A 22821-nucleotide genomic window follows, 5' to 3' on the forward strand; every position below is an offset into this window, starting at 1 on the left:
TTCTTTTAACAGGTTTTGAAGATTTACTAGTTTTATTTAATCTTAAAGGTTTTGGATTTGGGGTTTTTTTGCTCCTGAGAAAGCCATGGGCGCTCTCAAATGCCAGTGACCAGAAGGCACAACTTTCCAATTCACAGCAGCACACACAATCCCTACCACACGTGGATAGGTTTTGTTACTGCTTGATTTTCCTCTTTTTTGCAGAGGAACATGTGAATATCTGTAACATCTTCCTACAACTTTTACATTTACAGGGACATGGCTGAAGAGTAGTTTGGGCATTGTACAACAAGAAGGAAATCAGTTGACTTGGACTTATATTGCACCTCAGCTGGGCTACTGGGTTGCAGCTATGTCACCTACTATCCCAGGTAAGATGGAATTGGATTTTATTGATATTTGCAGCACTGGGTAATTATTTATTCAAATACAATGTTTATATTTTTCAGAATGACCTCATCTGAGATGCCACAGCTTGATCAATAATGGATTATTAGAAAACAGAAATCTGAAAGTAAAGGGTTAAAATCTTTTCAGAATTGTGTGGGGAAACCCTGGTGCTCAAAATGTGTCTGTCATTTTAATAGGGAGCATTTCAAAGTATTCCTGCTTTGATGCATTTGTGTCACCACTGCCTGGTAGAGCCATTGCTAGAAAATGATGGGAGTCATAACATCAGTGTGTTGGTGTTCCAGCAGGTAGAAAAACAGGTGCTGTGGAGTTTCTGTACAGAAACTCACAGAAATATGGATTCATCTAAAGCCAGCATTATCCTGGGTTAGATACTTACAGATGGATGGATGGATGGATGGATTGACACCTTTTCCTATTGGGCTGAAAATGCCCATTTTGCCCTGAGTAATGCTTTGCATCATTTTGGTGACAATTTACACTGAGAATAACTGTCCTGGGGTGTCCTTAAACTAGGACAATAACTTAGGAGGTATATTAGGGTGGCATTAGTAGAGAGCTGACTGGTTGTCATCTAAAAAACCTCTTGGCACAACTGTAAAAAAAAGGCTTTGAACTAGGCATTAATTATATGTGCTTAGGAGATTATTAATGCTGCAGCTCGTGCTTCCTTTTTTTCTTTCTGTGGCTGCCTCAGATTTCTTGGTATTAGCTCTTCAACCACCAATAATCTGAGATATCTTTGTGTACAAAAACCCAATCAATTAATCAAAACAAAGCAAAAAAAACAAAGTAAAACAACCCAGAACTCCTTACAGATTTTCTTTATTATGTTTTCCAGCTAAAAATCTTATCCAGTAGAAATGAAAGCATGCTTGCCTTGGTTGTGCAAGCTCAATAAACTAAATATAACCAACAAAACAAATTCTTACATGAGGAAAGGTTTTAAAGTCTACTCCTACATATCATGAAATTATTTCATAATATATGAGCTTTTTATTTGAAGTTCTATTAAATCATAGCTATTAAATGCTGGGATATTCAGCTGATTAATTGCTGAACATAATTTAGAGGCAGGTACAGATCTGAATAAGTTATCATATTAAATTTAATGGCATTTTACAAAATAATTGCTCTTTAAGAAAAAGTAACTGCTCTGAGCCAAACATTTCTCAGTACAGCTCTGTCCCAGATTGCAAGGAAGTTACTCTAGTTACTGTGCTTGTAACTCTGAGGTTACATGGCATGTAACTCTTAACAGGAGAAGGCTTATTTTTCCTTGTGATTTACCTTGCATGGCAGTTTCTACTTGTATTTAACTTTTCCTTCCCTCTGAGGCTAGATCTGAGTTCATAAAACTTTGTTGCAATGGGAACAATATTTTCCTGAAAAATTCAAGCGATTTATCTTGTCTTCTTTTTGCTTAATGTCCTAAAGCAACAGCAAAATCTATTATGTAATGGTAGTGGTGGGACAGAGTGTATTAATATTTCAATTTCCCAAATGCAATATAATTTATGTTACTTTTAATGAGTTAATGTATTTTTCTATATTTTATCTCCTAATTTAATCTATTTGATTTCTTATCTCAAAAATCGACAAAAGTTGTCTTTGTTTTCCTAGCAGTGGCTCTACAGACCACTCAAAATTCACAGATGAGGTTTTGCAAACCTTATAACCCAAACCCTCTAAGCTGGCAAGGTTTACTGTCCTTCACAGTACATGCATGCTAGTCTGCCAGCTGGTGCTGTACCTCCTTGCCTGCAGATGAAAATTTGGGTCTTTATTTCAAAATCATCATAAGGATTTTACAAACCAACTGGGTCACACGTGCATAATTGTGAACAGATGTTGTCCACATGTCTGCATTCCTTTGTGTGTTAGAACATTACTATGTGTTATTTAAACCTGGAATTACAACACTGTTTCACTAGTGGCCTGTTAATTAAAGCTACTGAAGATCTGCTTGGCTTGGATTGATCTAGACTTCAGAGCACCAACACATCTTCCAGCAAATCCTGTACTGCAGTGGCTGCACTATTTGCTGTGAAGAGCCACAGATGTTAAAGAGCAGTTTTTCCCACAGCACTGCTTTGTGCATTACAGTGCTGGGAGATGCTGGGATGGATTTTCTCCAGTGGTGAGAGCTTTGGCACACGGTGTTAGCATTAGGACCTGGAAAGCAGAATTCACTGATGCACGCTCCCATTGAAACTAACCACTTTTCCACAGAATGAGCTAGTTGGACTTGCAGTCACGAAAACCAGCACATGCTTTCTCCACAACTTGCTCTCTTCTCCAGAGACGGTCTGTTCAGTAGGCACCAGGGCTATGAGCAGCAGTGTTGCTTAGCACCCTCATAATAAGGGAAGGTGTCCCTCTCCTTGTTTGGCTGTTGTTTCTCTTCCTATTTGCAGATTATTACAGGTCTAAATGCTCTTTTCTGGCCTTCCAGGTCCCGTTGTAACACACGACATTACCAGCTATCACACAATGTTTCTTCTGGCAATTTTAGGAGGGATGGCTCTCATACTTCTTGTCTTGCTGTGTCTGCTTTTATATTATTGCCGGTAAGATTCACCATCCTGGTTACTTAGTTCATGTTGAAAATACAAGCTTTCTTGTGCCTATGAGATTAAAAACTTTTGTAGTGAAACATTTTCCTTTGGGGGGTCAAGAAAAGACAAGCAAACACTTGAAATAGTAAGAAACAGTGACATCAAATTTTCTGTGTTCCTCCTATGCAGCATATAAACCCTGCCTTTGGGAGAATGGTAGTTGAGTGAATCACACACATCTGTACCTGTGCTCTCCATGTAACTTCCTATCAAACATGGGCATAGGTTCAAGATCTTCATACCTGTTCTGCATTTGCAAATGATCTTTCTATTGGCATTGTATTAAAACGAACATTAAATTATCAGCAAATGCGTACTAATGAGTGCTTTTATATATTTGCCTTCTCTAGACATTTACTCCAGTGTGTAATTGGTACTTGCGATATTTCCCAAATGACGTTAGTTATTCTTTAATTTTATCTTTGCTGCTGGGATAAGCTTTTAATTTTTAGATTATGTAATAAAAGTTCAATTCTCCTAATACTAATCACTGCTTAAAAGTCTTCCTTTAAGACACACTTGTTTCTCTTGTTTCTGTGCACAACAGTCATAATAACTTCTTTTGTTATTGGCTTTTATAGAAGAAAATGTCTAAGACCACGTCAACATCATAAGAAACTGCAACTTTCAACAGCACTGGACACTTCTAAGAAGGATCAAGCAACCTCAATGTCCCATATAAATTTAATATTTTCACGTCGTGAGTCAGAATTTCCAGGTGGATTGTCTGTTGCTAGCAATGGACACACTGAAAACTCAGGGGCAAAGGAATTAATCAGTGCTGTCCACATGGAGATGGTATCACCTACTGGAGAAGCAGATATGCATACACCTATGCTCAAACACTCCTTCAGTACTTCCCAGGAGTTTAGCTCCCGAGAGGAACTGCTCTCTGACAAGGAGAAAGACAAGAGCAGAATTTCCTTGGATGACCTGACTCCCAGTGGGTCTCTAAGAAAAGACTACCACAAGTCAGCAGATAGTTTTCCTCTAAAGACAAGAAAATCTACAGAAACAGCTGAAGGCTACGAGTCCCCTATCAAAGATGAGTATAGGAGAAGTTACAATGCTATGCTGTCTCAGCCTTTATTTGAAAAGCAAGAGAGAGAAATTCAAGTATCTATGAACCATATTGCTACTGGAAGTAAATACAATATTCAGGAACAAATATACCCCACACCTTCAGCCCCTGAAAAAGAGCTGCTAGACTGCAGACCAACTGATTGTATGATGTCTCGTTCAGTTGATCACCTTGAAAGACCTACATCTTTCCCTCGACCAGGTCAGTTAATCTGCTGCAATTCTGTTGACCAAGTCAATGACAGTGTTTACAGAAAGGTTTTGCCTGCACTGGTCATCCCAGGTCACTACATGAAGCTGCCCGGAGAGCACCCTTTTGTTAGCCAGCCCCTGGTTGTCCCAGCTGACCAGCAAATTGATCTAGAAAGACTTCAGGCTGAGCTTCCTAACCCTCACACACGGCTTTTCCCACACTCTGCCCAGCAGCTGCAGCCCCAACAGTTGGCATCCCAAGCAATATCTCAGCAACATTTGCAAGATGCAGGTGCAGCTGAGTGGAGTCAGCAAAATGCTTCCATGTCTGAATCTATTTCCATTCCTGCCTCTCTTAACGATGCATCCCTGGCTCAGATGAATAGTGAAGTGCAGCTTCTTACAGAAAAGGCTTTGATGGAATTAGGAGGTGGCAAGCCGTTGCCTCATCCTCGAGCATGGTTTGTTTCTCTAGATGGGCGTTCAAATGCTCACGTTAGACATTCATACATTGATCTCCAAAGAGCTGGTAGGAACGGGAGTAATGATGCCAGTTTGGACTCTGGTGTTGACATGAATGAACCGAAATCTGCCCGAAAGGGAAGAGGAGATCATCTGTCTGCGCCACAGAATCACCCCCCAGTGCAGGAGCACCAGCAGAGAGAGCGGAAGGTTTCAGATAGCACAGCCTACACACAGCTCGTGTACTTGGATGATATGGACCAAAGTGGCAGCGAGTGTGGAACAGCAGTTTGTAGCCCCGAGGACAATGCTCTCCGATGCCTCCTAGAAGGCACCAGTAAGAGAAGTGGTGTGCAACTGCCCAGCCTGCAGGAGGAAACCAGAACTGTGGATACCAAACCAGAGCCATTAACTAGTCCTGAACATGGAACATCCGTTCAAGATGATGATGAAGATGAGGAGGATGAGGAAGATGACCAAGGTGAAGATAAGAAGAGCCCTTGGCAGAAACGAGAGGAAAGACCACTAATGACTTTCAATCTAAAGTGAGCTATTGTGAAAATCCACCCTTCAGTGGAGTATAAAATTGCCAAATATCCTTTCTGTGGAAGTGCTTGATATTTTTTTTCTTTTTTTCTTCTTTTTTTTATGTTGTGGAGAGAAAAGAGAAAAACAAACTGTGGTGAGCAACATTTGAAAGAACTTAAATGCATTACTGTGTAAATGTTAGAAAAGAATTAAAATCATTCCTCTGATTTAACAGCTGCCTCCAGTGAGATGGCTGAACAAAGAGTGTGATTGTTATTCCATATACTTGATATTGGTCATCCAGGATGTTGAAAATACTGACAAATTGTTTTGGTTGGTTTATGACCTCAATCTCCTTATGAATGGGAGCTGGTAAAGCTTTTGTTTTGTAGGCAAATTTTATGTTGATAATGCTACTGAAAGTATCTTAAAAACAGGAGTTTGACACATGGTGTCCAAAATTGTGCATTATCTCAATGAAAGGCTATGCATTGCTGCTTTTAGTAATATTTTGCTTATACTATGCTTTTCTTAATTTTACAAGTTGGTTGTAAACATTTTATGTCCTTTATTATAAACTACTCAGCAATTTATTTTAATGTACAACTGCAGGAAACTTGAGTAGCATCCCTTAGCATTGAAGCCTTTTTATGAAACCAAACTGAACTTTGTGTCAATTAAGATTCCTCCAATTCTGGTACCATTTTCTCAAAGTGCCTTTTTTACAGTAACAATGAACAGTCCCGTCTTTTGCTAAGTCCTTTTAATTGACCCCATTTGAGATTTTATAAACTTCTGAACTTCTACCTTTTATTTTAAGCTGCATGCCAAGAGTCCCATTTTGTGCTGAGCATTTCTCATTTCAATACAGTGTATTCTGTAGCTATCATGTATATTGTGGATTCTGTTTAGCCAGGATAGACTTAGAAGACATTTTAAAGGGCCCAGAGTAGCCAAGAAGATAGTTTCATTGACTGTATATATTGTTAGCTTCCTCTATCACATGAGCTAATCATGCTCATATAAAATGGACTATCGACCGAGCAAGTGGACTGAATGTGTCTAGAAAAATTTGGGGAAAAAACAAATGTACTATCCAAAAGTGCCAGAATTACTTTTCTGTGCTTTTTCCATACAGAGCTGCTTGGTTATCCAAAAATTATAATTGAAAATAAACTGCAAAAAGTATCTTTGTGGATTTTTTTCCTCTGTTAGTGGTTATCACATAATGTCATTTTAAAAGAAAAATACTTGGGTTTCATTTTTCCCATGCATATTTATGCTCGTGTGACTTTCTTTTGGCGTTCTCCTGAGCTTAAGTCAATACTGAAATTCAGATCCCTTTTCAAAAAAGCATCTTCTTTATCTTGATAAATACATAATTATTTGCTTAAGTATCATTGAAGACATTGGAAATTAAATCCTGGTATCACCAAAATTCCCTGTGGAGTCACACTTCCCATGGGACAGTTTCCTTTCTGAAATTTCTGTGGGTACTCAAACTTACTGCACTCTTCTCACTTTTTCATGAATTGGGTTCAAAGAGGAAGTATGTGACTTCCACTTTTGTGAAATCCTTTGTATACATTCAGTTTATCATGTTTCATTCACTTACTTTTATGCAGAACAGCAGCAGTTGTGCTTACTAAAGTTAATAAGTAATCTCCAAAGGGATTTAAGTGCTATATAGTTCCTATTTAATTTGTAATAATAAGCCCCAACTCATATTCATTGCTTTATTTTCAGTAAATTTCAAGGTTTTCATAGAAATTGAGTCTTGTCATTTCCATCTTACTGTATGTCTTACCTGGGAACCTGATCTCTAGACAGGAGTTGAATCCCGATTTCCTAGTTCCCAGGTCAATGCTCCTTTCCATGAACAAAGCCAGATCACCTTTTGTTTGGTTCATGTTTGAAAGTGGTATATGTTGTAAAGGGAATCTAAAATATTGCGGAGTGTGTTGAATATTGAAATCACCACATTTCGCACTAAATTACATTTTACTCGTTGTGTATGTGCCAGGTCCTTTCCTGTTCTGTTTAGGAATTTTGTACTGACCACTTGTGAACTGGTTTTGGGCTCTGGGTTACTTATTGTCAGTTTGTGCAAGGTCACTGAACAGAAAAATACTACTTTAAGGGCATGGTATTTATCAGATGTCAGTAAGTGCCGGTAATACAGTGTCACTTATTAATCAGAATGCTGCATAAGTAAACATTCTGAATAAAATTTCCACATACTAGAATTATTGTGCTATTTAATTTCAAGTTTTCTGTTGTCTTAAATCTGTCATTTTTAATTACATTCTTTTTTCACATTCCTTTGCAAAGTTTCCATCATTGCTATCTTGTAAAGTGAGATTGTTGCTATTAAATTGCAGTGTTTTGTTTCTTTAATTGTGTTGGTTTTATGTTCAAAACAATTCATTTGATGATATGTGGTCCTAATACAGCAACTTTACTTGAACAAACACAATGCAGGTATGTTTCAAATCTTTAAAACAGCATTTCTTAACTGGTGTGATAGGTTAATTTTGTAAAATATATTGTCTATTAAATGTATTTCTCTACATCCACATATGCTAAAGGAAACTGGAACAGAATTAACACAGATCAGGTAACAGGTTAAGATTAGAGTATGCTGTGCCTAAGCTAAAAGTCCAGTGATAAGTTCCATGTTTTAATTTTCAAAAACTTATCAGTAAAATGCAAAGAAATTTTCTTGCCTGTATATTGCAGTTTCACAGTGAAGCAAGAATCAATAAAACTTATAAAACACAGAGAACAAAGTATAACTTGGATAGGTCTTGGCATCAGCAGCTCCAAGTCCATGTAGAGGATAACCTAGAAAAGCAATTGTTTTCTTATTTTATAATTATTTTCTTATTAGTAGGGGAAAAAATCTCAAGTTTTTAAGGACAAAGCTTACAAAAATAATGAAAATATGTTTGTCTTAAAAAAATACTGGAAACAAATCTTCAACGTTCAGGTTCATTTATATCACAGGCTCTCTGAAATGTTAGCACTGTTGAGAGCTAATACACTCATTAAGAGTCCATTCACTACATGGTTGTCTCCCAGCTCCCACTTTGTTCTTTCTCAAATACTTGCTTCTCAAAGCTTATTAAACTATCTGTGAAGCACCTTGACTTATCATGAAAATGATCTATTATTTGATTAAGTGCTTTGTCAGGGTACCAGCATGCTAAACCCTCTGCAGATACGGCGACAAAAACTGGTTACTGCCTTGGAGCACTTGCAATCTAACAAGACAAATTATACAAACTTGTACTGATCTGAGACATACAGATTACAGAGGAATGCCCATAATTTGGAAATTGCTCATAATGCTTTTCTTTGTTACAGGGAGGACTGAATAGCTTCAACAGAGTGAATCAAGCACTCTTGAAATACCTTGGCAAAATTTTCATTTTCTGCCCATCATACTATCCATGAATGCTCTCAGGGACCAATTTTAGCTCACTATTCTGAACCAATACATTCCAAATGGATAAGAAATCAAATGTCCTATGTAGGGTTTAGTCTATTGAACAGTACAGGTATAAATGAGCAAGTGTTGGATGAGATATTAACTCTTACTCTAGGAAAGTCAGTAGTGAACCAAAAAAGGCTTTTTTTCTTTAGAATTCATCTGGGAATTAAAATTTATTATAACACAGTAATAACTGTAACACAGTAATCAATAGTCTGTAACTTGGAGCATGGCAGGGTCCATGCAGTACATTCTTGTACTCGGTCCAAGGAGAAGAGTATCTGTTTACTTTTCTAAAATACATCTGCAACAGATAGTTTTTTCTGAATCAGTGCTGCCGTTTGGTCTCTCCAGCATTTGAAATTCAAGTTGTGGTATCTGCCACCTGGTGGTGAATTGCTTCTCCAGATGTGCTGTGTGTGAAGCACTTTATCATTTCAATATAAGCACAGTTAACAACTTCAGTAACGCCAGCAGACAGCTGGCATGGGATCATCAGCTGTTGCCTGGGCCTGCTGTCAGTCCAAGTGCAGAGATCCCTGTCAGCTGAGGGACCTTGCCCAGCCTCTTTGCTGGGCAAATACTCAGCTTGTGACATCTCCATTCAAATCAAAAAGCATCATCACTGATGGTACTGCATTCTGCCTTGTGAATAGGACCTTGTGTTTAGATTAAAATAAAATAAAAACAAATTTAACTACTAACTGTTTCCAAAGTTGAGAAAAATAGGAGCAATTCAATTATTCTTTTCCTTTTCCTCTGCTTACAGACAAATAAACTGGCAGGTTGAACACTAGCCTTACTCATAATGCTAACCTTACTATTATTGTGTGTGTGTGTGTGTGTGTGTGTGTATACACTTACACATGATTTATAATATATATAATATTATGCTCTATCATATGCCAGGATAGATACATACATACACTATATTTTCATCATATCTGCTATTTTTATTTCCATGCTGCAAAACAATTGGAATTGGAGCTTCAGGTGCAATTTTCAGAATAGAGGAGCATTTTTTATTACATTTACTCATGTAATTCCAACTGTTAAATTGAGATTAGGTCTTCTATTTGTCAGCTATAACAGAAAGGGTATCTAGTTCTTTTCAGTTGTAATCCTCTGGTATCCACAGGTAATTACTTTGCAAACTGTGGCACCTGGTCTGTTATCACTTAGCTGAAATATTTCTTGTTTTATTGATGTGCTTTTCTTCTAGGGATGAACAGTGCCAGTTTGTTTGATCATTAAATAGCTATTCTGCCTTAGAGACTTACAGCCACAGGGAAAGAAAATGTGATGACAACAGGGAGGTACAAATGAAATACTTGTTTACAGGTTATTTCTGTAATTCTGTAAAGAAGGACTTTGTGTTCACATGACTAGAAGGACAGACTCCTCAATAAACCCAACTGAGGAATGCTCCTGACACTTTTATATTATAAAGGGAGGAAGTGGTGCTTAAAATAATCCTGAGATGAGAAATCTCACTTTGAAAGGAATGGCTGGTCCTGCTGCAAGAGAGGTAGGGCATTAAAACTGAGAGAACTTATTTAAAGTGAGTCCTGTTACAAGCACTGTGTTTTAAAGGGTTTAGGTGATTTAATGGTTGTATGAAGTTTAAAGAGCTTTGAGATGAAAGAAGCTGTGGGCCTTCGCTTCTCTCTCCTTTCTCTTCAGGGAATGCCCCTTCTATAAACCAAACTCCCTGATTCTGCTTTCAGTTTTTTGCCATGCTGTGAGGCCACACATCAAGGGGACATACAATGTGACACCCTATGGTTAGACTTTTCAGGAAAACTACTTCTAGGTGTTGGCGAGGGCAGTTTTTCTTTGTAGCTATGCCATTTGCTCTAACTGGAATTTAACACCTGTATTAAATAACACAATAAAAATGAGAGAAGCAAAACATGATGGTCAGGTTCTCCCAATGAGAAATGTATTTGTCTTGACAGCTGGATTGGTCTTTCTTTCCTTGAAATCCTTGAAAGTATACTTACATAAGTGTGTGTGTGTGTGTGTGCACACACACGTGCATGGATACACATTCACATGTATGTATATAAACACACTTAATATAAAAGCTGCCTTAAATACTAGTTTCAGCATTTCAACATCAAGCAATGGCCAAGTAAAGGTCGCTCACCCAGACTGACTGGAAGAACCGGCATGAGAGCCCATAAAGGCTTGTATTAATTAACTTAATTGTCCTTGTGGTCTGACATTGCAGGGTCAAAACTATGCTTGATGCTGAGTTTCTGCTGTACCTCCAACTTCCATGAGATTTATTCATACTTGCTTTCTGGCCTAGACCTGATGTATAAATTTTGTCTAAGTATCTAAAAAAAATTAAAAAGCTTGTCTAGTATCTATATTTTAAGTAAGTTACTCTGCAGTTGTTGCACACTTGACTTGACTCTTTTCTTGTGTGCAAAGGTGTAAAATTCTGAAGGGTAAAATCTTACTGTAAAATCTAAAAAAAACTGCATAGAAATTGAAGAGATATAAGAGTCTGATTTTCCATTGTCTTCATAGGGAAGACACTACATCTATGAGACACTTCTTAATTCAGAGTAATTCTCCATGCCATAAGTGTGCATTCTGAACCATGCTGTTAATTTGTTTCTAACCACCCAGAAGGCACATCTGTCATAGGAGAGAGTTATTTTTTGGTTTTGGGTAAAGAACTATCTGAAACAGACAAAAAGAAAACTCTAAAAACTTTCATTTTGGAAAAACTACTGAAATGGTCAAGAGATGAAGAATAATTCATACATGTATCGCTCACTTCATCCAAAATGAGGGAAATAAAGCATCTTGGCTGCACCTGCAGCCTTCCTGCAAAGAGAAGGAAGCAACAGGCACATTGATATGGGGAAGTGTAAAAGGTTAGTGAGAGAACTGGTTGCAGAGCTGACGGAGTAAATTGGATTGATTTGGAGATTGGATGGGCAGAAGTAATTGCTGAGTATCAGTTTAAAGGTCCTGCAGTGCCTGTGTCAACACTGTCTTTATCAAAAAAATCTGTCACCACTAATTCTCATTCATATACATAATTTGAGAAGGGTCTCAGAATAAAAATAGACATAAAAATGAAAAATATTATTATATTTGTAATAATTATTTAATTTTTTGCTCTGATTATTAAGTATTTTTTTACATTTTGGGGCTAGAGGCCCTAGGAACTGAGCAGAGCTGGAACCAGTTTGAACCTGTCTTTGATGTAAGTCTTGTATCCTGCTTCCAACAGTCATCAAAAACAGATGCTTTGGAAAACTGAAATCTCTATAACAACAGGATGAAAGTCTTTCTATCCTTATCATGTATACCTTTAAGCACAAAGGTTTTTATTTATCATACACATTTTTTTAATGCTCTGATACATTTTCACTATTCATGTAAATGCCTAACCCTCTTCAGTGCTGTACAGCCCACAGCCCTTGCCAAGGCACCAGCATGGAGAAATAGATGTTTCTGTGCAAAGGTAAGCTGTAAAAGAGAAGAGGGAAGGTATGAGCTGCATTTGAAAATGGAATAAAAAAAAGTTGAATGAGAGTGCAGCAGTAAGAATGGGATGCTTTGAGAGTGCTTGCCTTCAGTTTGACCGCTGCAGCCCATACAGGCCATCAGCAAGTGGGCTGTAGGAACAAGCGAGGCTGCAGCTCCCCAAGCATGGTATGCAGGGGGGTCTAAAAAGAGATAGAGTGGGTGAGACAAATCATAAAGAACAGAGCTGTGATCTCACATGAATACATGTGCAACATGTAGGATCACAAGCTCATTTCCTTCCCTAACCATTTCTACTTCTGTTAACTGCCATAACTATGCAGAAGTGTTCTGGTGCATCTGTTCTGTTTCTTTCCAATCTTACTCTTTTACCCTTGCCTCTCACTCAGAATTGAGGAAGACAGTATGTCCATTTTCACCATAAAGAGCAGCCAATTAGAAAAAAGACAATGTGAGTGTAGTAATAATAGATGCTTGAATGAACCAAAGTCCAGATATATTTGTTTGCTCAATACTTTTTTAATGTTAATTAGGAAAATAGGGGAAACATTAAAATAGTAGCTAATTTTCAAATTGGATCTATTTTGCTTCCAATTTGCAAGATTAAAAATGTTTACATCAAGTTGCTACTTGCAATCCAAAAACATTTTATATTATAAATGCCATTAATGTTTCAATGTGTTGTGTAAAGGTGGGAGCAGTCCTATGACTGCATGAAAATTTTAGATACTTTTCTTCTGCAGTGTTTAATACTCAAAACACATAGACTAATCAGATGATGGCAATAGGCTGAATGCTGGATTATATATCACCAGCTCCCTGGGATGTAATTAATATGTGTTGCTAGGCAGGTAAACAGGACTGGGTTATGCCTGGCTGCTTGGGGGAAATAATATCTGTGCCTGGCTGGCTGTATTCAGTCACAGAAGAGCAAGGAGAAGCATTGTACAACCCTGCCCACGTACTGCACAGTCTCACCTGATGGTTCATCCAGTTCCTGTACAGTCCTGGGAATTCAGGCTTCCCAATCCCCAAAATTTCTTACTGCCAAACTAAGATGGCTCCTCCCTCAGTAATCTGGGGTTCTTGTGAACTCATGTTGGCCACCAAGATGACCAAAGTATTTGACTGCTTGTAGGGTTTCATTTTGAGTCCTGGCACTTCTTCTGGGAGTCAGCTAGGAAAAAGTTAAACAGAGAAATGGCAAAGCCTATTTGTGCATCTGGACCTATGCTCATACATGCATTTGAGGTGGCTCAAAGCATCTCTGAATTGTAGACACGGGTTCATTTTGTGTAGCCATGGCAGAACCCATGACTGCCTCTGTTCTGGATAACTGGGGAGAGACAGAACCTGGAAGGTAGAATGAAGAAAGCTGAGATTTATGGTGGTGTGGTGGGTCCCCTAGACATTGCTCTGTTCTTTGGCGGCTGACAGTAGTGGGAGCAGCAAGGCAGAGCTACACCTGAAGTAATTTATTTGCCTTTCTTCCTTTCTTCCAATTTGTTGCCATAAGCAACTGGGTATTTTGTCCACATCTAGCAGCAAACCTAGAGTCACTGCTAAAGCTCTAAGCAGACCTATGAAAATAACCAACCAATGAATAATTCATTACATGCTGGAAGTATTTTAATTGATTTCATGATATGCCATTTAGTATTAAGTGAAGTGTATCTCCTGGAAAGGAAGTCCATTTTCCTTTGTTAATATTTTTTTAGCTTTTGTGCAAAATGACTGTACTTTCTTCTTTTCAATCTTCACAAAATAAAAAGCTCTTGCTTTTATCTTCCCTATAGATCTAGAAAGAGGTCCTTTTTATCAATTAAAAACAGTAAGTTTGCACTGTCACAAACACGAGCTCTTTACCTGGTTAAGTTTAAGCATTTCTGATGTTTTTTGATGGTCTGCTTAGACTGGTAGAGTCTGTGGGTTGTGTCTGCAGTACTGACATACAGCATTTTGGGGGGTCCCTGGATATACTCACATGCAAGAACAGAGATCTTGGAAGTACAGAAGCCCACGGGGAGTCTTTTTGGGCACAGCAGGTGCCATGTTTGCCGCTTGCTGTCCTGGTACATACTCCAATAACTCTCTGTGGCTGAGCATCTGGGGTCCTGAAATTCAAAGATACATTTTTTCACCTTGCTGCTCTATTTTTGGAAGACAACTACACATGTGAAAGCCAGCACCTATCAAGCACCTAACTGCTGAGCAGCATCTGCAGCGTGAATTTAAATGCTCTGAGAATATGTCTCATAATTTCAGAAAAGTAAAGCTACCTAAGAAATCCACAGGGCAGGACAGGTGCTTAACTTTCACTTCTGGTGAAGTTATCTACTTGTGGTATAAAAAAAAGTTGAATTTTCATAAAATGCAAAGCACAATCCAGTGCTGTCATTTGACCTTGCAATGGTCAAACCTGGATAATAATCTTAGGATATCAGCTGCACTATGCTTAAGGTAATTCTTCACACGTGCTATGAAGTACAGAACAGCAACCACTCTGCAGCTATAGTCCCCCTTTCAGGCAGGATGCCTAGCAGGGTAACTTGCTGGGAGAAATTCTTATTGCCTCTTTAATTGACAATATGAAAAGCAAGAAGAGTCAGGATCCAGGCTTCCTGTAGTCCATTTGTCTCAATGAAGTGAGGAAAATTGTAAAGGAAAGAAAACAGTGAAATCTACAGCTTCTCGAACACCGTGATTGAATACAGCCATTTAGTCATTGACATAATGTTCTTCACTTTCTCTTACACATTATTATAAAGGGAAAAAAAATCATTCATAATCACTGGATTAACTTCTCTCCAGCCTATGGGGCAACTTTACAATTGCTTTTTGTAATTGAAAACTATTGGGTATTGTGCCTTTGTTTTGAGATTTCCTTTCTCTCCTATGCATTATAACTGAATGAAGGTTTACTCCTAAAGGTCATTTCAAAGTGTAGTGACATGATAGAAACATTCTCCCTCTAAACTACAGTGACAGGCTTGACACTGGGAAGTCATACTTGGCCAAGTGTAAACTACAGACTCCATTTCATGCATTTGAATCACAAGTTCCTGTGGCAACTCTTAAGTTGTAAAGGACCAAGTGCAGTGGCACAAAGGGCATCCGCAGGCTGGTGGTCAGTACACTGAGTTTGACAGCTGGAAGGACATTTATCTTTCTTCTCCTTGGCCACTGAGATCTTTTACTTGACATGTCACCTGCAATACACAACAGAGCAAAATATGATGCCATCTCAAATCAAAAATGGAAAAAACTAATCCAGGTCAAACCTTAAATCAAATAGGGTGGTAGCAACAGGTTCCTCACATTAAACTTTCAAGAGTGCAAAGATAATTACGACTGATGTACCCTATTCTTATGTTGTAATGTGGTGTTTGGCAGTACTGCCAAACCAAGCACTCAGAAATTCTGGATCTCATTCACAAAGCTTGATATGACCCTGGAAATCGCAACAGTTCCAATACTTAACACAAGTTGCTCTTTATTTATTTTCCTGGGCATAAATCATTACCATTCAATTCCAGGCTTTCTAGCATGGAGCTTGTAGAAATACAAAAGGCTTTGGGAAAAACAGCAAGTGCTGTGAGTGCCCACCAGCCGCAGTGCTGGGATTGCCCCTGGGTTGCCTCAGCAACCTCTGCAGCAGCAAATTTTGTTCATAGAACTTCATTTTAAGTTCTGGAGTTTCCTCTGGGAGACAGCTAGGAAAAAGTTAAACAGAGAAATGGCAAAGCCTATTTGTGCATCTGGACCTATGCTCATACATGCATTTGAGGTGGCTCAAAGCATCTCTGAATTGTAGACACGGGTTCATTTTGTGTAGCCATGGCAGAACCCATGACTGCCTCTGTTCTGGATAACTGGGGAGAGACAGAACCTGGAAGGTAGAATGAAGAAAGCTGAGATTTATGGTGGTGTGGTGGGTCCCCTAGACATTGCTCTGTTCTTTGGCGGCTGACAGTAGTGGGAGCAGCAAGGCAGAGCTACACCTGAAGTAATTTATTTGCCTTTCTTCCTTTCTTCCAATTTGTTGCCATAAGCAACTGGGTATTTTGTCCACATCTAGCAGCAAACCTAGAGTCACTGCTAAAGCTCTAAGCAGACCTATGAAAATAACTTGGGCGGCTGAGTGTTTATGGCGTGAGAAGGAAACATGGGGAGCCGGTAGAACGCGCATGGATGCTGCCGAGGCCCATCGGCTGCAGGCCCGACCCAAGGGACGGAGACGCCGGGGCTGCGCTCGGGTCTTCCGCGGCTGCGGGGGCAGCGCCTACGGACGGGATCCCGGGGCCGTAGAGGGCCAGAGAAGCACCGTGGATGTCGGCATGAGAGGGGTAGTGCGGGACCGCACCCAGGAGCGGCACCGCCCGAGCGCACCGGGCTGGGCTGGACTGGGCGGGGCTGGGCTGGGCCGGGCGGGACGGGGCGCGGAGCGCTCCCCGCATGCCCCGCCCCGGTCCCCGCGGGGTGGCGGGAGCGGCCGGGCAGCCCCGGCGGCCGCCGCCTCCTCGTCCCCCGGCTTTGGCGCGGGGAAGGACCGCAGCTAGAGGGAGCTGCTCCGGACCGCGTCTGCCCGTGCGTCCCGGTTCTTTCACAGGCTCCCCCGCCCCTCCCCTCCCTCCTTCCCCCGTGATGGCGGAGGACAGCGAGTCTGCGGCCAGCCAGCAGAGCCTGGAGCTTGATGACCAGGACACCTGCGGCATAGACGGCGACAATGAGGAGGAGACCGAGCACGCCAAGGGGTAGGGGCGCGCATGGGGAGCGGGCACGGCTCGGGGAGGCAGCTCCGTCTCCTCCGCCGCGGCAGAGGCCGGGCTGGAGGTGCCCGGGCCGGGCCCCCCTGATGCCCGGTGCGGTCCCTCGGCGGGGCGGGTGTGGCGGCCGCTCCTGCCCGCTGGCGGGCGGCCTGCGCGGCCCGGCCTGGCCCGGCCCGGCTCATCCGCGGCGCCTGCGCTGGGCCGTCCGCGGCAGAGCGGCCCCGGGCCGGGCTGTCTCCCGCCGCAGCGTGCGGGTGTGGGACGGCCCCGCCGCCTGGCCCGGTGCCCGGCGCCCTTCTGCCCGTAAGGGAAGAGGCGGGAGGCTGGGCCCGACCCGAGGTGAGGGGGCGGCGGGGCTGGCACTTCCCCGCCGGACACCGGCCTTGAAATCATGCCGTATAAACGAGGGTAAATACTGCCTTCTTGTTGGCGCTTTTAGGGCTTGGGGGCATTTCTGGGTAATTTTGGCCGTCAGGAATCCCCCTGTAGCGGGGAGATGCCCCCGTGTCCCCCCGGTGGTTCCGGGTGGTTCCAGCTGAGCGGCTCCCGCGGGCCGCCCCGCGCTCATCCACATGCACATGCACACCCACCGCCCGCTCCCTCCCTCCCGGCCGGGCTCCGGCCCGGACATCGTCTGTGGCAGCCTGTCCTGCAGCCGCTCCTCCTCACCGTCACCCATTGTCCTCCAAGAGATGATACCTCCAGATCCACGCGCTGTGCAGAGCAGAGCGCGTGTTTTAGCACGGCAGTAGCCGGGGCAGACGCTGATATCTGGTTGTAGTTCCTTCTCCGCTAATCTCGCGTCTCAGATCTTCCCACGCTGTGGATCAGGCGGTGTTTCCAGTTGCCTGGGGAGCTGATGGGAGAGGCAGCCAGCATAGCTGCGGCCCCTGCCACCCGACCGCTGTTGGGCTGGCTGCAGCGTGGCTCTGTCCGGGCACGAGCTGCCAAGATTCTGGCTTGCTCTGCAGGCTTTTGGGGCAGAAGACTGGGAACAATGTGTTTCAAAAGTCGGCTTCATTTAATTTTTTTTTATTTTTTTTTTCTTTTTTGAGGGGTTAGAAACGTGATTGCAGAGAAGGCGCTTTGTTGTCGCAGCTAGGAGTGGCTGGAGTAACCTAAAAATAGAACTAGGTTAATCTATACAGTGCTACACAGATATCTTCCTCGTGAATTTGTGATTGATCTGTTTGAGAGCCTTTCTCTAGGTGATTGATGTTTGAGGATGTATTCTGTTATCTCCTGTCCCTAGGATTTAGTTGACAACAATCTTAAACGTGGCAAGAGAAATCTAAGAGACTTCGGAGGGATGACTTGTCTAGAAGGCAGGAAGGGGGAAAACTTTGATGCTTGCTGCTCTGTCGTTGAGTTAATGGCATGCACACTAAAATAATTGCATCAGAAATAAGTACAGTAATATAAATTTGGGATATTAAAAGGGACAAAATACTGGTTTTTTATCTTGGTGCTTTTGTTACATTTATTTCAGTAAATATGTCGCAGTTGATGATTCCCAAATATGTGAAAGTAAAGTCCTAAGAGCAGAGAGTTGTTATTTATTGTTCTTCATAGGAACCGAGCTGGCGTCCTAGTTGGGGTTGTTTGATAGCCAGGTAATCCTGTCCAGAATTCATTTGGATTGTATTCCTGCTTCAGTTTGCTGTCCTGTTTGTGTGCGTGCCTGGGTTGTAGCTGTCCTCTGCAGCGTAGCTCTGCGTGTGGCTGTGCTTGGGCTGCTGTGACAGCGAGTGCAGTGTGTGAGGAGCAGCCAGGGAACAAAGAATTGCACTTCGGTGTGTTCTGAATCACAGCTTGCTGCTCTACTTCAACACAGGTCTCACTGCTCTCTAAGGGACACCAACTGTAGCCTGTATGGTCTCCCACTCAAAACTAGTTTTTGTTGAATACCCCAGATGTATTTTAATGAGTATTAAAAAAAAAAAGATGTTTTGTGCATCTGTGATTAAGAAAGTGAATACTTTCAGTAATAGGAAGTTTAGTTAAATTAGTGGTAGATCATTCCAGTAGAAAAAGCTTCTTAATTATTAGTATCAGCTGCATGAAGTCTCATTGACTCTTGAATTACTTTATTTTCCTGTAATCTTTGAAAAATCTTGTTTGCTACTCTTTGTCTGCAGGCTGAAATACTCAAAATGAATTCCAGCAAATGAAAGGAAAACTCTCACAGCAGAGTATGCAAAATCTACTCTTGATTTAAGAGATTAACCCATAGTAACAGGAGCCTAATTAATTATTCCCTGTTTTCTCCCTGTCATTGTATATTAATTCTTCAGGTAACTTTAAAGTTTGCTTCAAGCTTTTAGATTGGGTTTTATATACTTAAGCAATTTATGAGCAGTCCAACTACTTGAGACTATGACTCTGCCAACTGACTTGCTAAATTCTGCGTGGTCTCTATTGCTGCTGATCTGTATTTAATCTGTTCTAACCAGATGTTTCTTGACATTTGAAAATAAGTCCTTAGAATATTGCCCACAGGAAAATATGATTTTTAGATATATATGACTTTTGTGGAGGGGGAGGTTTGGTTTTTTTGGGTTTTTTGTTTTGTTTTGTTGGGTTTTTTTGTTTTTTTTTTTAGTTTGCAGATTTTTTTGTGCTTGAGCACTGAATGAGTGCAGCAGAAAATAACCATTTTATAGCTCTCAACTGTGCAAATGTCTTTGTCCTCTGATTCTGCTCCTGTTTTTCAGATGCAGGATTATGTATGTTGTGTGACTCATTGCTGTTTTCCTGTTCTGTAGTTTGCTCCTGCTAGACATATTATGCTGTATTTGTTCTGTATTGTAATAAACTGTGGTTTACAAAATATCTTTGTTAGTGTCTTATGTGGAAAAAATGTATTTGTTGCACCTGGATCCATCCTGCTATGCCCAGCCTTATAAGGTCTCTCACATTCTAAATAACTCCTTATGGTCCTTGCCAGAAAGGCCTTGGGCATGAAACATTTAGTAAACAGATGAGGAAAAGGTATGACCTTTAAACAACTCCCCCAGCCCTCACAAATTATTTGCTTTGAATGTTTTAGTATTATAAACCTATGATTATTGTTAAAAAAGGCCAACTTCATAACAAATACTATTTCTAGATTCAAAAAATAAGCAAATATTTTTAAGGTAGTGGAAGCAGTGCTGTTTTAGCAGGTGAGTTTTATGTCTTGGAGTACAGATTATGGACTTGAAGGGTGATGCAGAAGAAACATGCAGATCTGAGGAAATCTCTTGGGTTAGGGTTTAAGGTATTGCTGCTAGGTTTCCGTTCTAAACATCTTGCATTCTCAGGCATTGAAATGTATAGAAATGAAATCTTCATGCAGAGAGATTCTTTGTAATGGCAGTTTGTTAGTAAGTGGAATTTGAAGAGCACAGACACTTCTGGTCAAGACCTTTCTGTATCGTCTTGAACTAATGGTAGTTTTTCACAGCAATGAGAAAGCCCTTTGCACCTAAACCTCCATTTTCTTTATGAAACAAGGACAGCTCTAGTATAAATAATACTGCTTTAAAAATTTTTGAAATCTTGCCCATATACATGAGACCTGATTTTTGTGATCAAAAAGATCTGTGTAACATCTTCAGAAATACAGCTTTGCAACCTCACTTACTCATAGAGAGAGAAGTACTGTGAAGGCAAGAACCCCGCACAGGCCTTTGCAGTTTAAAAATAAACATCTGAAGTACATGTTTGGTTTTAAATTTGAGAAATTGGTAACTTAAAATTACCATTCCACGTAACTTAAAACAGATGTTGATATTACAAGAGGCTGTTTCTGCTAAAGCATAATTTAGTGTTCAAAAAGGAAATTAAAATAATAGTGATAATTAGTCAGTGAGAAAGATAATCTCAAATGAAGGGAACCAAAACAGTTTGACCACCTGTACAGGGCAATTGGCATGCTCCTCCTGATTTTTCCATCTCAGCTTTTCATGGATTTGGTCTGAGCCTCATAAAGTAAGTTTCTCCACCTTTGCTGCACTTCTCCCCAAATGCAGTAAGTATTCATTCCCATTTTTCAGTTTAAAAAAACTCAACCAACCAAAACACCAAATGCAGGGAGAAGCAAAAGTATTTTTTTCCCACATCGATGCAAAACACCAGATGTGTGTACATAAGTGGAAAGGTATGTGGGTGGGATCATGGGCTTGCATTTGTGACTTGCAGACAAAATCATAAAACTGTAGGCCTAAGTGACTGTCTTGGAGTCCTATCCACAGCCTGTTACTGGACAAGATTAAGTCATTTTGGGGCAGAATAAGGTCTTTTGACCCTACTTATGCCTCAACTGAATTTTGATTTGCATGTGACTTCTATGCTGGCCTCACCTTTATCTTATTCATCCGACCGACAAAATGGTCATTGTGGGTGCATTTAAAAATACCTTAGATTATGCCTGTACTTAGATATAGCTGAACCTCACAGACCTCCTGTCATTAAAGTTCTGCTGGTATCAGCATGTCTCCACTAGACTGATACAGTCAAAATCTTCACGAAGTCTAACAATGAATGGTTTTCTTTGTATAATGTGTTGTGGACTGGGGCAGATGTATTGGTCTGATGCATGAAAAGGTTGTGTTTCCTGACCTGCCAGCTTGATGTGGCAGCACGCTGAGTTCTGTATTGCTTTTCTGCTTCCTACATAGGACCTGTGCTCAGAGTTGTGTCACTTTACAGGTGCAGAATAGTTTGGAAAAAGAGATTTCATGCTTAAAGATCAACTTATATAAAAATGGGAAACTTCTTTCCTCACAGCTTCTAAGTGTGAGATATAATTCAGCATGTCAGCATATAGGTGTATCTGACCAGACAGAGGAGAATTTAGATCTTAGTCAGCACACAAGAGTGTCAGAGCAAAGCTTTTAATAGGAGTCTTTGGTTTCAATCTTGTTACCTTCACATATCCTTTGTGCTGTCAACTTCATTGTAATTACTAGAAGTTGAGCAACAAAGTTCCTCCCTTCCCAGCCATTCTCACTCCCAGTTTTATACCCATTCAGTTCTTTTCAAGGCAGAGCATGAGAAGGACACAAAATCCTGAGATGTTTCAGTTTTGCTTCTGCCCTGATTTGCTTGATATCTCTGGCTGTAACTTGTGTTGGACAAACATGTTTACTGAGGAGAAGTTTCTGTGTGCTGCCTGCTGCCAAATATCTGGGTTGCAGGCATGCCTAAATAGTAGGATGAGTAGAACTCTATTTAAATCCTCTTTTTACATTGTGTGGACTGTAACAGTAAAAAATAAACTGGCCCAAGCAGGAGACTGTGCATAAATAACTGCTCAGAAATCCCTGGATAAACTGTCAGACAAAGATACCAGTATTTATTTTGCAACACAGTGTGAAAGATTTAAACCTGAAGGTCATAAACCAAGGACTGGGATTTTGGAAGATTAAAAAATACCAGAAAACACCAAAACCAAGTAGTGTAGTTTTAAATGCCACATATATTTTACAGCAATTCACTTCTGTCTTCCTTCTTTCCCAGCTGAAGAATACACATTTCTATATGAAAATGATCTTGAGTTGGTCAAAGAACAAACTGTGATTGTCCTGGTAAAAGTACAGTTTGACTGGGGGTAACATTAGTAAAGCTTGGCAAAGCTGATTTTTCGCCATAGCTGCCAAACGGTTTTTTTTTAGTCCAATTGTTCATTATTTCACCAAATTAAATAAAACATTGACCCTCGGGTAATCCTAGTGAGCAGAATTCCCCTGTGGTGTATGTGATGCCGGATCCTCCT

The 22821-nt window shown here is 40.7% G+C and overlaps 2 protein-coding genes and 1 long non-coding RNA gene across 8 annotated transcripts in view; 2 read left to right on the forward strand and 1 right to left on the reverse strand.

Annotated features, from left to right (window-relative positions):
• Positions 1-7688, forward strand: part of FAM171A1 (family with sequence similarity 171 member A1) — an 86483-nt gene extending 78795 nt beyond the window's left edge. For all 3 annotated transcript variants that reach the window (XM_015617794.2, XM_015617793.1, XM_015617795.1), the window contains 3 exons: positions 255-371; positions 2867-2981; positions 3611-7688. In XM_015617794.2, the coding sequence (XP_015473280.1) occupies positions 255-371; positions 2867-2981; positions 3611-5312 (1934 nt within the window). In that variant the 3' untranslated portion in view covers positions 5313-7688. The remainder of the gene's footprint in view (positions 1-254; positions 372-2866; positions 2982-3610) is intronic.
• On the reverse strand, positions 1221-17929 carry LOC107199975. 4 transcript variants are annotated; one of them, XR_004495772.1, is made up of 4 exons: positions 17733-17929; positions 15305-15503; positions 14279-14408; positions 7422-8135 (listed from the first exon to the last, which is right to left on the reverse strand). It is a non-coding gene; the product is annotated as an uncharacterized LOC107199975 (long non-coding RNA). The 4 variants fall into 4 exon arrangements; XR_004495771.1 differs by lacking the exons at positions 7422-8135; positions 15305-15503 and adding an exon at positions 1221-3038; XR_002001334.2 differs by lacking the exon at positions 15305-15503.
• NMT2 (N-myristoyltransferase 2) overlaps positions 16806-22821 on the forward strand; it is a 36235-nt gene continuing 30219 nt past the window's right edge. Inside the window, exon 1 of the mRNA XM_015617796.3 lies at positions 16806-17048. Within this exon, the coding sequence (XP_015473282.1) occupies positions 16939-17048 (110 nt within the window). The 5' untranslated portion in view covers positions 16806-16938. The remainder of the gene's footprint in view (positions 17049-22821) is intronic.

This window comes from Parus major, chromosome 2 (assembly GCF_001522545.3).
Source record: "Parus major isolate Abel chromosome 2, Parus_major1.1, whole genome shotgun sequence".
Lineage (NCBI taxonomy): Eukaryota > Metazoa > Chordata > Aves > Passeriformes > Paridae > Parus > Parus major.